Source organism: Hemicordylus capensis, chromosome 4, assembly GCF_027244095.1.
Source record: "Hemicordylus capensis ecotype Gifberg chromosome 4, rHemCap1.1.pri, whole genome shotgun sequence".
NCBI classification, from domain to species: Eukaryota; Metazoa; Chordata; class Lepidosauria; order Squamata; family Cordylidae; genus Hemicordylus; species Hemicordylus capensis.
This window is the reverse complement of record NC_069660.1, coordinates 282,715,501-282,731,384: the sequence shown is the minus strand read 5'-3', so window position 1 is coordinate 282,731,384 and position 15,884 is coordinate 282,715,501. Positions and strand designations below refer to the sequence as shown.

The window sequence follows — 15,884 nt, the reverse complement described above, 5'->3', positions numbered from 1 at the left end:
TCTAATAGAAAACCAGTCATTTTTGCTCAGCAAACAATAACTTTGCACTTATCGTGACTGTGTTTGAAATTTAAGATTGCTTAGTCATGCCACGCCCAGCTCCAAATCATCAACGAATGTTCAATAAGTCGGGTCTGCCAGTTGTGGATGTTGTTGTGGACCCACACATTGTAAACCATCTTCGGCCACACCAGCGAGCAGGAATTCTATTTCTTTATGAATGTGTAATGGGAATGAGGTAAGAGGATAGTTATTCTGTATGCTTTAATTGTGTGGATTTTTTTATTTTTTATTTTAGTGGATGCTTTCAAAAGTCTTAGACCAGTGCACATCAGTGCAGAACAAAAGCTAAATTTTGATTTTATCATCATCCACAGCAGAGCATGACAATAATGTACAGTCTTCTTGCTTTTCACTTTCATCAGCCTTTTAGAATCTTGGAATTTTTTGTATTGACAGGTATATTTAAAAGTTATTGAGAGCTGGCCTATGAGTTGTTATCATTCATTCATTCATTCATTCATTCATTCATTCAATTTCTATACCGCCCTTCCAAAAATGGCTCAGGGCAGTTTACACAGAGAAATAATAAATAAATAAAATAGAGCCCTGTCCCCAAAGGGCTCACAATCTAAAAAGAAACATAACATATACAGCAGGAACAGTCACTGGAAGTACTGTGCCGGGGGTGGATAGGGCCAGTTACTCTCCCCCTGCTAAATAAAGAGAATCACCACGTTAAAAAGTGCCTCTTTGCCAAGTTAGCAAAGGTTGCAGTTGCCATAAACATACTGTTGACAATAGCATCTCTGTGGTGAAATCTCAGCCCACCAGTTGTAATAACTACAAGCTCTTACAATTACACAGCGTTGTGTCAAGGTTCACACTTAGGTTGCATTTGGGAGTGCCAGGGGTCTTATATTCCTGATTGCATCAACATGATGTAGCTTGTTCTGCTTTTTGTCTGTGTATCTTATGAGATTTGGTTTACATCAGAGGTTTGCTAAGCCTAATGTATAAATGGTTTCAGCCCCATTCAGAGAGTTAAAAACACACTGCTGTATCCATATAAAGTGGCCTAAATGGTCCAGAAGTCCTGCCCCCAACCCACAGGTCACCAACAACTCCTCATCACTCACACTTAGAGCAGTATTTGAATAGGGAAGCACCCTGTCTGTGATGGGGGGGAGGGTGCTTCTGTCATCACAAGGCTGGATCACACTTGCCTCGCAATCATGGAAGTGCCCACCAACACAGATACGATGTTTCCCTATTCAGATAAAAGTGTAATTACTGGGAAGCAACCATCTATATACTTATTTCTTGTAGACGGGCCATGCGTGGCGACGTGGTAGGAAGGAGGCGATTGGCTGTGATGGTTAAGGTCAGTTGGTATGCAGCTGTTACTCGTCGGAAGATGTTCTGGATATAAAAGGATAGCAGGCAGGGGTCTGCAAAAAGACAGGTCGTGAGGGAGTAAAGAGCCCCTTCAGGAGAAGGGGATGCTGTTGTGTAAATGAACGAAATCTTTTAACTCAGGGAGAGAGGGAGAAAAAACATGAAGGGAGGGGGAAGAAAGAGTGGAGGAGAGAGAAAGAGAAAAAGAAGGGAGGGGGAAGAGAGACAGAAGGAAGGGCAAGGGACGGGCCTGAGCCTGTCAGCAGCTTGAGGGGAATGAGTGGCCATGGCAGCACTAGCAGCAAGGAAGGGTCCAGGCAACCGCTGCTGCTGTTTGGGGCTACTGAGGCCACTGTAAGAGGGAGGCAGGCAAGGGATGGGCCTGGGCCTGTCAGCGGCCTGAGGGGAACGAGCGGCCATGGTGGTGGCAGCAGCAAGGAACTACCCAGTCAACCACTGCTGCTGCTCCTGAAGGGAGGAGCAGGAGCGGGGCTCAGGTGAGGGTGGGGAGGTCTCTGGGGATAGGGGGCTGCAGCTTGGCCAATAGGCAGCAGCAATGCTGCAGCCATGACCAAGAAGGGTGAGGAGGATGGAAGCAACGGGATGGAGGAGGAGCAGGAGTGCAGACCAGGTGAGGGTGGGGAGCTCTCTGAGGTGAGGGGAGCAATCAAGTACTAATGCGCAGATGCTCTAGAGCGTGCAAGACTTCTAGCACTGAAGCGGAGAGAAATAATGGTGGCGGTCAGGATGCAGAGGTGGAGGACCGGCAGGTGAAGCCCCTCCGGCCAGAAGAGGTGGGTTGGACGGTGGGCGAAGTCCCGCCGGCCAGGAAGAGGAGGTGGTGGTGGGGAGAAATGATGGTGGTGGTGAGGAGGTGGGCAGACGGCGGGTAAAGCCCTACCAGCCGGGAGGAGAACGTGGGAGGCGGTGGTGGGATGGCCTGGCCCTGGCCCGCCCAATGGGAAGAGCTGGGGGGGGGAGTGAGCTGCAGGGGGAGAGCGAGCGAGCGAGCCGGGGGGGGGAGCGAGCTGCAGGGAATGTCACAGGCTCAGTACACAACTGCACAGATGCTCTGTGCGGGGGTCAGCTAGTGATTTATTTATTTTATTTATTTATCACATTTATAGACTGCCTAACATATGTATCCCTAGGCAGTATACATTGTTTAAAAATATAACAGACATAAAAACAAAACTGTTTTGCAGAATAAAAATGATTAAAACCTTTTAAAATATTTTAACTAAATGGCTGAGAAAACAGGTGTGTCAAGGGTCTTTTAAAAAGCAGCTTTTAAAAAAGCTTTTATTTTGAAAGGAAGTGCATTCCAAAGACCTGGGGCAGCCATAGAGAAGTTCTGATTGACATGTTGAGGCAGGACTTCTGAACCGATTGCACTGCTGTACTCAGTTAAAATGGTGCATTTTTAACTGTCTGAATGGGTCTCATTTTTTCTTTCTAGAAAATATTGGGTTTGGAGATATGCATGGTATCATGGATTTAGAGATATTCATGGTATTATTAATTGCCATGTTTAGTTAATAACTGGGATTGCATTTTCATTGTTAATTTTTAATTTCGGATTTTAATCTTGGTTCAGACTAGGAGGCGGAGACAACTGAGATTATTAGATGGAGAAGACTTTCTCTTTATTTATAAGCAAGTTCTACTATCCAGTTTTAAAGATGTTAATCAGAAACCTGTTTCTAGTGAGATGTGAGCAGTACCTCTTACTTATAAGAAATGATCAACTGCTCTGTGGACCTGGTGCCGCCCAGGCAGATAATTCGATTACATTGCATTTGGACCAGCTGTAGTGGGAAGATTCACTAATGAACAATGCAGCAGATTCTCCTCTGGCAAATTCTTCCTTCAGAGAAGCAATTATGAGATGCTTTAAACCAGTGTTTCTCAACCACCGGTCCCTGGACCGCTGCCGGTCCCCGAAGGGTTGAGTGCCGGTCCCTGACTGGGAGTCAACACCCCCCCCACTGAAATCAAGGCACTCACTTCCTCAATTTTGCACATGGCACAGAAGAGGAAGAGTATCACGGAGGCATGGGACCCTTCTTGTGCCTTGCCTCCACGTGCTGCTGAGATCTTCCTATAGCTATCTTATTCCCTATCTTTACAGCTTCAAACTGTATGCGATGCGGGGGCATGGAGGAAAAAGTATGGCAGTGGGCGCCACTTGAAGGGCTGCTGGTTCTTGCATGCTCATTGTTTGCAGCCAAAGGTTGGTTGATTGAAACCCAGCTGCCTGTTGTGGTCGAGGCGCCTTGAGAGGGAACACTGTTTCCCTCTTGCATCAGTGGGGCTTGCTTGTATGTTGTTTTCATTGGCCCCATGTAGCTTTTGAATTTTTCTAATGGCCCAGCATCCCCTCTCCATTGAGTAATCACAAGCACCTCCACTCCAGACATACTGGAGACAAATTTGTTCACCCAGGCTTTTAGATTCAGGGGTTCTCAACCTTGGGTACCCAGACGTTGGTGGACTTCTACTCCCATAATCCCGAGCCATAATGGCCAAATGCCATTGTTGTTGGAGGTTATGGGAGTTTAACTGAGGGACCCAAGGTTAAGAACCCCTAATATTCAATGTTTGCAAAAGATTCCAAATTTAATTATTTTAATGCTTATATTATTTTCATTCTAAACTGCCCAGAGATGCAAGTTTTGGGCAGTATAGAAGTCTGATAGATAGACAGACAGACAGACAGATAGACAGACTTGAAACCCCTTTACTAACTGCTGGTCCGGGAAACTGCGCATGAAGAATGTAGCGGTCCTTGAAACTCTGCACGAAGAATTTAGCGGTCCTTGACTCCAAAAAGTTTGAGAAACACTGCTTTAAACCCATTACATATTGCAGGGGAATTTAGTGGAGAGCTTTTCGATGAAATCAAAGAGATCAAGCAAACATTATCTGATATTACTGTGCAATCTAGTATATTCTGCTTCATGACTGAATTCAGAATTAAACTGCAGTTGAGAAGGCCCTGAAGAAAGGACAAATAATGGATATCTATTCAAGTTCACCCAGTTAAAGTCACCCCATTCTCATCCTGACAAAATGAGTTTGGAGAGCTTTTGCCCAAATCAGAACCTTTTCTCCAGCAAGCAGATTTGAATTAAGTAATTTGAATTCATTTGATTCAATTTGGGAGAATAATGTTGATTAAAAAACAAAGGAATTATAGTTTCTGCTGTGAAAGAAGCCTCTAACTCTACCTTGAGAAACTTAGGAAATTAGGAAACTCTGCCTTGAGAAACTTAGGAAATTGCTTCATACTGAGTCAGACCATTGGTCAGTCTAGCTCTGTATTGCCTACTCTGACTGACATTGGCTCTCCAATGTTTCAGGCAGTATCTTTTCCTGTCCTATTTGGAGATGCCAGGGAGTGAACCTGAGACTCTGTATGCAAGCAGATGCGTTTCTACAGAGCTACAGCCCCATCTTCTGAGGGGAATGTCTTACAGCAAACAGTCCTTACATGTAGTCACAATCCAAATGCAAACCAGAGCAGACCCTGCTTAGCAAAGGGGACATTTTGTGCTCGCAACCACAAGACCAGCTCTCTTCCCATATTTATGCCATACAGATCAGCTTGCAAGAAAACAGATTAAAATATATTGAGGGAATCGCTGTAATGGTAAATTTCTTTATCAAAAACCATGGATATTCAGTGACCAAAACCTTGCTAGTTTACAACAGTAGTTAAAGCTATCACATTTTGACTCAAGTTCCACAAAGCTGGAAAACTGGTCTTAAGCTGGCAAGCTTTTTAAAAATTATTGTAGCGAATATATTGAACATAAGAACAGCCCTGCTGGATCAGGCCCAAGGCCCATCTAGTCCAGTATCCTGTTTTGCACAGTGGCCCACCAGATGCCATTGGGAGCCTACAGTCAGGAGTTGAGGGCATGCCCTCTCACCTGCCATTACTCCCCTGCAACTGGTACTCAGAGGCACCCTGCCCTTGAGGCAGGAGGTGGCCTACAGCCCTCCGACTAGTAGCCATTGATAGACCTCTGCTCCATGAAGTCATCCAAACCCCTCTTAAAGCCATCCAAGTTGTTGGCTGTCACCACATCCTGTGGCAGAGAGTTCCACAAGTGGATCACGCGTTGTGTGAAAAAGTACTTCCGTTTGTTGGTCCTAGACCTTCTGGCAATCAATTTCATGGAGTGACCCCTGGTTCTAGTGTTGTGTGAGAGGGAAAAGAATCTCTCTCTCTCTCCACTTTCTCCACGCCATGCATGATTTTATAGACTTCTATCATGTCTCCCCGCAGTCGTCTTTTTTCTAAACTAAAAAGCCCCAGGTGTTGTAGCCTTGCCTCATAGGAAAGGTGCTCTAGTCCCCTGATCATCTTGGTTGCCCTTTTCTGTACCTTCTCCAGTTCAACAATGTCCTTTTTAAGATGTGGTGACCAGAACTGTACGCAGTACTCCAAGTGTGGTCGCACCATAGTTTTGTATAAGGGCATTATAATATTGCTGTATGCTACTAAGACAGCTTTGCCATCAAATGTCCAAATTAGCTTTAGGTGCCTTCTGAAATATACAGGTGAACCCTGTTATCATGGGGATTTTGTTCTCCACTACAGCCATGGATAACAGGGCATTAAAGTCAATGGGATTGGTGAGGCTGGGGGATTAGGTTCCTTGAGGCTGGAAAATTGGCCCCAAAACATGAAGAAACCCATGGGAAAAAATGCAAATAAAGTGCCCTACCATGCCCCACGGGTGTCCAGCTGTCCCCCATGTGCCCTACCATGCCCCCCACCCGCCAGTCCCAAATTTCCCATTTCTCAATGAAAAATTGGGGGAAATGCTTAAAAAACCCCAAAACAAATTAGCCAAAAATTTGACAAAATGGCAGCTGGAAATGATCTCCAAGGTCATTTCCGGTCACCTAGGAACTGCTGATATGTGAGTTTTAACTCTTTTGTATCGGCAGATTATGAGGTCCTGTGTCAATTAGACACCTGTGGCTATGTGGAGTTCCACATAGCAATAGCAAATAGTGGCATAGCATAGCAAATAGTGGCACCATATATAGCGAGGTACACCTGTATATCTATGACATCATCACAAACTATGCCATTGAGGTGTCGCTATGTGTCACTACAACTGTACTAAATTTCGTTCAAATCAGTTTGGTGATTCACAACATATGCGTCAAATGTTCATGCATCCACCATCTTGAATTGGGGTTGATGGCATCATCACAAACTATGCTGCTGAGGTGTCCCTACTGCTGTAGCAAATTTGGTTCATATCAGTCCAGGCACTGCGAAGTTGATAGAGGGACACACACATACTGCTGGGTGATCTTTACTTTACTGATCTTTTACTTTAAGGAAAGTAGGCAGGGTCAGAAGCTTAGCACAATGTTTGGTGAAACAAATTTAATAGATTGCACTGATATTTATGAGTGTTAATATTTTGTTTTTATCTGATTCTGTGTTTTTCTGAATGTTATCTTGTAATATCTTACGAATTTTGAGAGAACCTTTTTGGTTTCACAATAAAAGTGAATACGTGAAATGCATCACATAAATGCTCATGATGATTATAGAAATAAAGGTGTGTGGACACACCAACAGAAACAAATAGTAAATTTCCTGAATGAAACATATGTGCCGGCTCCAGCAGACCTTTTTGGAGTTTTATATATCTACCAATGTGGATTTATAACAGGGGATTTCTAAGTGGGGATTCCTAAAATAATTGCCACAGTTTCCTTGAGATGTATCAACAATATTATTATCTTTTTACAGAATGAGCGGTAGATTTGGAGCTCTTCTTGCAGATGAAATGGGTTTAGGGAAAACTCTGCAGTGCATTTCACTTGTCTGGACTCTCCTGCGTCAGGGGCCATACGGATGCAAGCCTATCATAAAACAGACACTGATAGTTACTCCTGGGAGTCTGGTGAAGAACTGGGGGAAAGAATTTCAAAAATGGCTTGGAAGCGAAAGAATCAAGGTGTTTTTAGTTGATCAGGTGAGATCCTGCAGGAATAACATTTGCCTGATGTCCATAAACCTTTTAGACTGGGGTGGGCAAAGTTGGCATTCCAGCTGTTGTTGAACTACAACTCCCATCATCCCCAGCCACAATTGTTTAGACAAGCACTGTTTCTCAACAGCCGGTCTGGGGACCGGTGCTGGTCCGCAAAGAGTTGAGTGCCGGTCCGTGCCTCCAAAGGCTTTCTTGCTTCCTTTCCCTCCCTCCCCCCTTCCTCTGCCCAGAACAGATCCGAGAAGACTCAGAGCTCTCTTTAGCTCAAAGCTGGAACTGCAGAATCTTGTCCCATGATGAATACAAAGGGGTGGGGGCTTGGAACTATTTGCTTATAGTAAGAGACGTGTAAAGTTACTGTCTGAAAATTCTCATCACAGTAATACACATGGGGGGAGAGAAGAGGGGAGGCTCTTCATTTGCATGCGCTTTAGGAGCCATCCAATGAGGGGCAGTTTTTCAATATGACTATCACGTTCCAGCCAGTCGAAAGCTGATTTGAATATGCATAAAGGGAGGGGGGCTTATGGCACAGGGCAGGAATTTTGTACAGATTTTATTGTATTTATTTTATTAGAAATTTTAATTAATTCAATTTATTTTATTTTAATTCAAATTAATCTTGGCCTTCCAGAACTTCAAAAGTTAAATTTTGATTAAATTCATTTTAATTAATTTCACTTTAATTTGATTTAATTAATTAATTGATTGATATTAAGTGTTACTTTAATAATCAGCACACTAAAAATTGACCTCGGCCCCCATGAGCCAAGTCACGGTCAGTTTTGGCCCACCAGGTCATTTGAGTTGTGCACGCCTGTAGTATAGTACTAATAGATAAACTTGAAACCTTTTACTAACAGCTGGTCCGGGAAACTGCGCACAAAGAATGTAGTGGTCCTTGAAACTCCGCACGAAGAATTTAGTGGTCCTTGACTCCAAAAAGCTTGAGAAACATATAGACCCTTTCCTTGGTGCTTGGGTAGACTTCAGTTCTGATGTACCTACTCTGTTAGCTCACCTGAGAATATATACAGCACTTTGTTAGCATTTCTTATTATCTAGAGCATTGCTTCTTGGTACTTTGCCATGTGGGGCAATATAGTCTAGTCTAGAGGTAACTCTGCAAAAATCTGCTCCCCCACCCACCACCACTCTAAGTCCTACCAATATCCGGCTTATTCTGTAGTATTACCAGTGAAGTTGCTGTATTCATTAAACCACTCAAGGGCTCAAGTTTCATATTTGAGTGCAGGAGATAAAAACACCACACTAGTTATGAGTAATAAGTTCTGTAAATTAGAATTTGGAGATCAGAAGTTGTTATTATTATTATTTATTTATTTTGTATTCGATTTCTATACTGCCCTTCCAAAAACGGCTCAGGGTGGTTTACACAGAGAAATAATTAAAAAATTATAAGAAGAAGATGGATCCCTGTCCCCAGAGGGCTCACATTCTAAAAAGAAACATAAGATAGACACCAGCAACAGTCATTGGAGGTACTGTGCTGGGGTTGGATAGGGCCAGTTACTTTCCCCCTGCTAAATAAAGAGAATCACCATGTTAAAAGGTGCCTCTTTGCCCAGTTAGCAGCAATTTTCCTTCACATACTGCTTGGAAGATGGGTGGGAGAATATGACACCAACAGTAATGGTGTTGGTATCATGTTTCCTCTTGTGGTCTTACTATGGCCCTACTGTGATCAATTTCCCCACCCTCCTTTCCTACTGCTATTAAATTTTCCCCACAAAAAGGAGAGGGGGGAAATCCCATCCACCCCACTTTTAGCCAAGGGGTCAAAAAAGCTGAATAGGAGAAAGAGCAGCGCCCACCCTTTGGGAGGGGCTTGGACTTTGTTTTGCCATTAGAGAAGATGCAAAAGCTTTCCCCCCTACTAGTCAGGTTTGTGTAGATGAGTGCACAAGAATAGCCATGTTCAGACATTATGTGGTATCTTCATTCAGATGTCTGTACTCTCTTACATGGTTTTGGATGGATGACGTGCCCGCATTCGCTTTAAAAGTGAACCTGAATAGAGGCCCTTCAAATACAGACTACAAATAGGAAGTATACTGCTGCACCTCTGTTCAACATAACATGTGAATAACATAGGAAGCTGTCATATACTGAGTCAGACCATTGGTCTATCTAGCTCAGTATTGTCTTCACAGGCTGGCAGCAGCTTCTCCAAGGGTGCAGGCAGGAATCTCTCTCGGCCCTATCTTGGAGAAGCCAGGGTAGGAACTTGAAACCTTCAGCTCTTCCCAGAGCGGCTCCATCCCCTAAGGGGAATATCTTACAGTGCTCGCACTTCTAGTCTCCCATTCATATGCAACCAGGGTGGACTCTGCTTAGCTAAGGGGACAAGTCATGCTTGCTACCACAAGACCAGCTCTCCTCTCCTAATTCTAACATGTGAAACTGTTCCTAGTTCTTCTAGGAACTAGGATTCTAACATGTGAAACTGTGATTCAGTTCTGTATCTGCCTGTACAATACACAGACTGTATGAATATTGAACATAATGTGTAAATAGAACTAATGTTTAATGCACACATAGATGTGCTGCTAGTTTCTTTAAACTGTTAGTCTGCCTGACTGAAAAGCATGATAATTATCCTTATGATCTGCAGGATCACAAAGTAGAAGAGTTCGTCAATTCCCCCCTTTATTCAGTCCTGATAATTAGTTACGAGATGCTTCTGCGCTCTTTGGACCAGATTCAGAAGACAGAGTTCAACCTTGTAATCTGTGATGAGGGACATCGTTTGAAAAACACCTCCATTAAGACAACCTCTGCCCTTGCCAGCTTGTCTTGTGAGAGAAGAATTCTTCTTACTGGTGAGTATTTAATAGATCCTTTAGTTGCCAACGTGTGGAGTAACTTTGGGATATAATGGAATTTTTAAACTGAAAATGGAAACAAAACGCCAAGAAAATAGAATTATGCATGAAGAGTATAATAAAACAGGCAACATAACACCGGTTATCCTGTTACACATATATTAAAACCCACTGATTGACAACATAGTTTATTAATGGAGAAAAGCTATGTGGAATCACTGTCCAGGATTTAGACTGGCTTCAGTAGATGCTCCGCTTTGCATAAAATATCCAGTCTTTGCATATATCTGCAGAAGACTGGAGGAGGTGAGCTTTGACTGTTTACCATCTAGCCTCCTTAGCCTGGACGGCTGGGAGTCTTTCAGCTGCCTCCCCCACCCTTGGTTTGCTGGCCGGGAGATCAGCACAGTTCTGCTGCCTGATGGGGAACCTTCCTTCCTCCAAGTGCCTGAACTAATACCACCTGCAGGCACTGATTGATTACACCAGCCTTTCCCAGAGTCCTTTGTGAGAGGAAGGACTCTGGAGGCTTTTTAAGGAAGGGGCTTGGCTTTGGTGTCAGGCTGAGGGTTGGGCTATACTATTTTCAGTTTGGCAGTTTGAAGAGTTGTTGTACTAAGTGTGCCAGCTTTGTAATTGAGATTGGGTTGAAGTAGTCGTAATGTGTTTGGGTTTGTCTGAAGGTGGGGAGGCGGGGCACCTTCGTTGAATGTAGGGCAGCTATTCCGGTGGTGGTGGGGAATAGAAGAAGTAATGCTGGCAGTTCAGCAGGCCGTTCCAGGGGAAGGGTAGCCAGAAATTTAATAGCTGTCTCCCCTTCCAGCTGTCCTGTCATAAGAACAGCCCTGCTGGATCAGGCCCAAGGCCCATCTAGTCCAGCATCCTGTTTCGCACTTGGCCCACCAGATGCCACTGGAAGCCACAGGCAGGAGTTGAAGGCGTGCCCTCTCTCCTGCCATTACTCCCCTGCAACAAGGGAGGCATACTCAGAGGCATCCTGCCTTTGAGGCTGGAGGTGGCCCACAGCCCTCCGACTGGTAGCCATTGATAGGCCTCTCCTCCATGAAATTACCCAAACCCCTCTTAAAGCCATCCAAGTTGTTGGATGTCACTACATCCTGTGGCAGAGAGTTCCACAAGTGGATCACGTGTTGTGTGGAAAAAGTACTTCCGTTTGTTGGTCCTAGACCTCCTAGCAATCAATTTTATGGAGTTATACCTGGTTCTAGTGTTATGGGAGAGGGAGAAGAATTTCTCTCTATCCACTTTCTCCACACCATGCATGATTTTATAGACCTCTATCATGTCTCCCCGCAGTTGTCATTTTTCTAAACTAAAAAGCCCCAGGTGTTGTAGTCTTGCCCCATAAGAAAGGTGCTCTAGGCCCCTGATCATCTTGGTTGCCCTCTTCTGCACCTGTTCCACTCCTACAATGTCCTTTTTAAGATGTGGTGACCAGAATTGTACACAGTACTCCAAGTGTGGTCGCACCATAGTTTTGTATAAGGGCATTATATTATTAGCAGTTTTATTTTCAATCCCCTTCCTAATGATCCCTAGCATGGAATTGGCCTTTTTCACAGCTGCCGCACATTGAGTCAACACTTTCAACCAGCTGTCCACCACGACCCCAAGATCCCTCTCCTGGTCCGTCACCGACAGCTTGGATCCCATCAGCATATACTTGAAGTTGGGTTTTTTTGTCCCAATGTGCATCACCTTACACTTGCTAACATTGAACCGCATTTGCCATTTTGTTGCCCACTCCTCCAATCTGGAGAGATCCTTTTGGAGCAGCTCAGGATGCCTCTGCGTATGCCTCCCCTGTTGCAGGGGATTAATGGCAGGAGAGAGGGCACACCCTCAACTCCTGCCTGTGGCTTCCAGCGGCATCTGGTGGGCCACTGTGTGAAACAGGATGCTGGACTAGATGGGCCTTGGGCCTGATCCAGCAGGGCTGTTCTTATGTTCTTATGACAGGACAGCTGGAAGGGGAGACAGCTATTAAATTTCTGGCTACCCTTCCCCTGGAACGGCCTGCTGACAATCCATTTTGGATTTCACTACCCGGAAGAGTTTGGTATCACCTGCAAATTTGGCCACCTCGCTGCTTACCCCTGCTTCTAGATCATTTATGAATAAATTAAAAAGCACCGGTCCCAGTAAAACAAGTTAAAATAATTGACATAGCAATACCAGGGGATAGCAGAATAGAAGAAAAAGAAATAGAAAAAAATAACAAAATACAAAGATCTACAAATTGAAATTGAAAGGCTGTGGCAGAAGAAGACCAAAATAATCCCAGTGGTAATTGGTGCCCTAGGTGCAATTCCAAAACACCTTGAAGAGCACCTTAACACCATAGGGGCCACAGAAATCACCATCAGCCTATTACAAAAAGCAACATTTCTGGGAACAGCCTATATTCTGCGATGATATCTATATTAATAACAGCAACAACATAGATAATAAAATTCAGCCATCCCAGGTCCTTGTGAAGGACTTGATGTCTGAATAAAACAAATCAGTCAATAACACCTGTCTGAGTGTGTAAACAATAATAATAATAATATGAAACTCCCCTCTACAAGCAGTAGCCCCTGTGCCATCTGATAAGCTCTCTGCTAAGGTCAGAGAGCTCCCCAAAGTAGTACCCTGAATCAGGGGTTCCAGTTGTGGCTGGGAATAATGGAAGTTGTAATCCAACATCAACTGGGGACTCAAGGATGGGAACCCTGCCCTATGAGTTACAAAAGTGTTACAACATGTAGGGTAAGACACATGTACATTGCGGGAACTTGGCAGCAAAGGCTAACTCGGGTGTGAATGTGGAAAATATACGAAGGGGAGATGACAAGGTTCTAATGAAAAATACTAAACATTTGTTCAAAAGCAATCAAAGTACACATTCTCATTTGGAAAATCAATTGAAAAGGTACCTAATTGTAATAGTGGCAAACCAAATTGTTAATGTGGGGGATTTAAGAGACTAAACTCACTTGCATAAATAGCATAAATAAATAAATTATGCATAAATAGCATAAATAAATAAATACAGAAAATAACAACATTGAAATGAATGGAGTAACCACAGAGTTTTTAAAGCTGTGACTTCTAGTGAGTTGCCTTGATGTTACAGTAGCTGCTAACATGGCAGCGCTACCTGGGAATGGTTCCTGACACAAGGAAGCACGAATCAGAGAAATGGGCTAATTGGAAAAGGAGGGGATAGGCAAAACACATGAATGCACTGCAATGGCTATTGTAGGTGAGCCAAGTGATTTAAATCAGCAGTGGCTACACATTACTCAGCAAGTGAGAGGGGAGGCTAGGTTTTGAGAGGCAGAGAACATGAGAGGGCAATTCTCCCAAGTTACTTATAATTCAGGTTGCTACCAGAGGAAGTTGGGATGGAGATTTCTGGAGAATTTAGATCAGTTTTCGAGCGCAGTTGGAGAAACCGATTTGTGAATAGTGATCTCCACTTTGCTTCATGAGTTTTCCCCATGGTGTCAAAGACTGATATGTCTAGACACTTCCCCAATGACCACCAGAGCTTAAGTCAAAGACAAACAAATTAAGGGGTTCCTGGGGGCTCTGCCTTTACGGGTAAAAGATAGAAAAGAAGTAGGAATTCCTGTTCTAAAGTAAGCAATGGAAGGAAGGGGCTATGTCTACCTGTTTTGCAGCTTTGCATTGTGTTGGACCCATGAGGCTTACAGCCCACTGACATGGGGAACTCTGGGCAGCTAGATTTGTGGCTTGCAAGGAACTGAGGGGCCTGAAAATAGTGATTTAATCTCAGAGATTATCAGGCTTGGAAATCTCTAGGACCCATCCACAGAATGCACACATCAGTGGGCTGGATGGTCAGGGTAGTGAGAATCAGGGTGGCCTCAATCCCTGGGATTTGCAGGTCCCCCCGCGACCAGCAATGTGAATGTAAATCCAAATGGGGTTTAGCAGGCTGGGCAAAGCTAACCACAAATGCTGAACAAAATTGGTGCATGACACACTGAACAGTAGTACTAGTTTTGGAAGGGGTTTTGATATACTAAAGAATGAGTGTTTTGCGTGGCAGGGCTGAGCACCTTCCACCTTCTAGAATTCTGATATAGGCATCGATGGATTTTGGTGGTCAAGCTTCTTGTATTCAGATGGGTTACATTGTCTAAGGGTGGAGATCACTATGGGCGTAAGGCTTGACCTTTGGGATGAATCTAATCACGAGGCTCTGGTCTTCAAGCCTAATCTAATCAGTTTTACACTTGGACAGGAAGATTGCTCTGTTGAGGAATTTCTTTATTAGTGATTACCTTAATTTTCCTGAGGAAGGCTTGTTGGTGTTCCAGGGTCTTCTCAAGTCATCTGGGCTTCTCAAGATTCAGTAGGGAGAGGGACTCTGCTGACCAACTTTCTCTCACCTTCCATTGCCAATCCCCCCCCCCCCACACACACACACTTGGGTCTCTGGTGTTGCCAATTGGATCTGGAAAGGTCCTGTTACTGCCTGGGAGACCCATAAGCATGCAGTTTGGGCTTGCAAGGAGGGTTACTCCTAACAAAGGGCTGCTGTCAGAAGATATTTTGTAGCTATAGCTCACTAACTTTTGTAGCTGTAACTTAATGGTAGCCCACTGGCTTACCATGCAGAAGATCCCAGGTTCAATCCCTGGCATCTCCGGGTAGGGCTGGGAAAGATCTTAGAGATCTGCTGCACCTCAGTGTAGGCAATATTGAGATAGGTAGGCAGTGGTCCAACTCAGTATCAAGCAGTTTCTTGTCCTGGTATGGCCCTCCCTGCTGTGCTGAGAGAAGCTCTTTCCACTAGCATACAGAAAGGGGAGGGGTTGGCCCCTTACCCGCTGTGTTCAGTGAATGCATTTCAGTAGCTTAAATACACTGGGATACTTTCAGTAGCCAGATCTCTAGGCAATCGATTTCCTCCAAAGTCTCTACAAAGATTTAGTAGTATAATGGGAGTGGTGTAGTGACACTCTTGGCTTAGTTAAGCTTGTTGGTGGAGCTGAAGATGCTCTAGGGAATCTTTGTGGGGTCTTTGGAATGCTTGCATTTATTTATTATTGACCTTTATTTATTTATTTATTTATTTATTGTTAAATTTATATACCGCCTTTCATTAAAGCAATCCCAAGGTGGTTTACAGCAAAAAATTTTTTAACACAAGATAGTAAAAAAGACACAATTAAAATATTAAGTGGGGGGGAAATATTAAACAAATCTGATTAAAATTTTAAAAACAAAAGCATAAAAGCAATAACAACTATAAAGAGCAGCAGCAGAGAATCAAATAAATGCCTGGGCAAAAAGCCAAGATTTTACACTTTTTCTAAAAGCTGTGATGGAGACCAAGGAGCGAATAGTCACTGGGAGAGCATTCCAGAGTCTGGGGGCAGCAACAGAGAAGGCCCTGTCCCACGTGCATGACAATCGAGCCTCCCTCATTGTCGGCACCCAGAGCAGAGCCCCCTCAGAAGACCTTGTCAAGCGGGCAGCAACCCTTGGAAGCAGGCGGTCCCTCAGGTATCCCGGGCCCAAACCGTTTAGGGCTTTAAAGGTCAAAACCAGCACCTTGAATTGGACCCGGAAA

General features: G+C 44.1%; 1 protein-coding gene across 9 annotated transcripts in view; it reads left to right on the top strand.

Annotated features, from left to right (window-relative positions):
* Positions 1-15,884, top strand: part of RAD54B (RAD54 homolog B) — an 80,686-nt gene that overhangs the window by 41,332 nt on the left and 23,470 nt on the right. For 7 of the 9 annotated variants that reach the window (XM_053243031.1, XM_053243026.1, XM_053243025.1 and 4 more), the window contains 5 exons: positions 76-238; positions 1,330-1,384; positions 2,996-3,111; positions 7,184-7,409; positions 10,063-10,270. In XM_053243031.1, the coding sequence (XP_053099006.1) occupies positions 76-238; positions 1,330-1,384; positions 2,996-3,111; positions 7,184-7,409; positions 10,063-10,270 (768 nt within the window). The remainder of the gene's footprint in view (positions 1-75; positions 239-1,329; positions 1,385-2,995; positions 3,112-7,183; positions 7,410-10,062; positions 10,271-15,884) is intronic. The other 2 variants (XM_053243030.1, XM_053243032.1) reach the window with 1 other exon arrangement.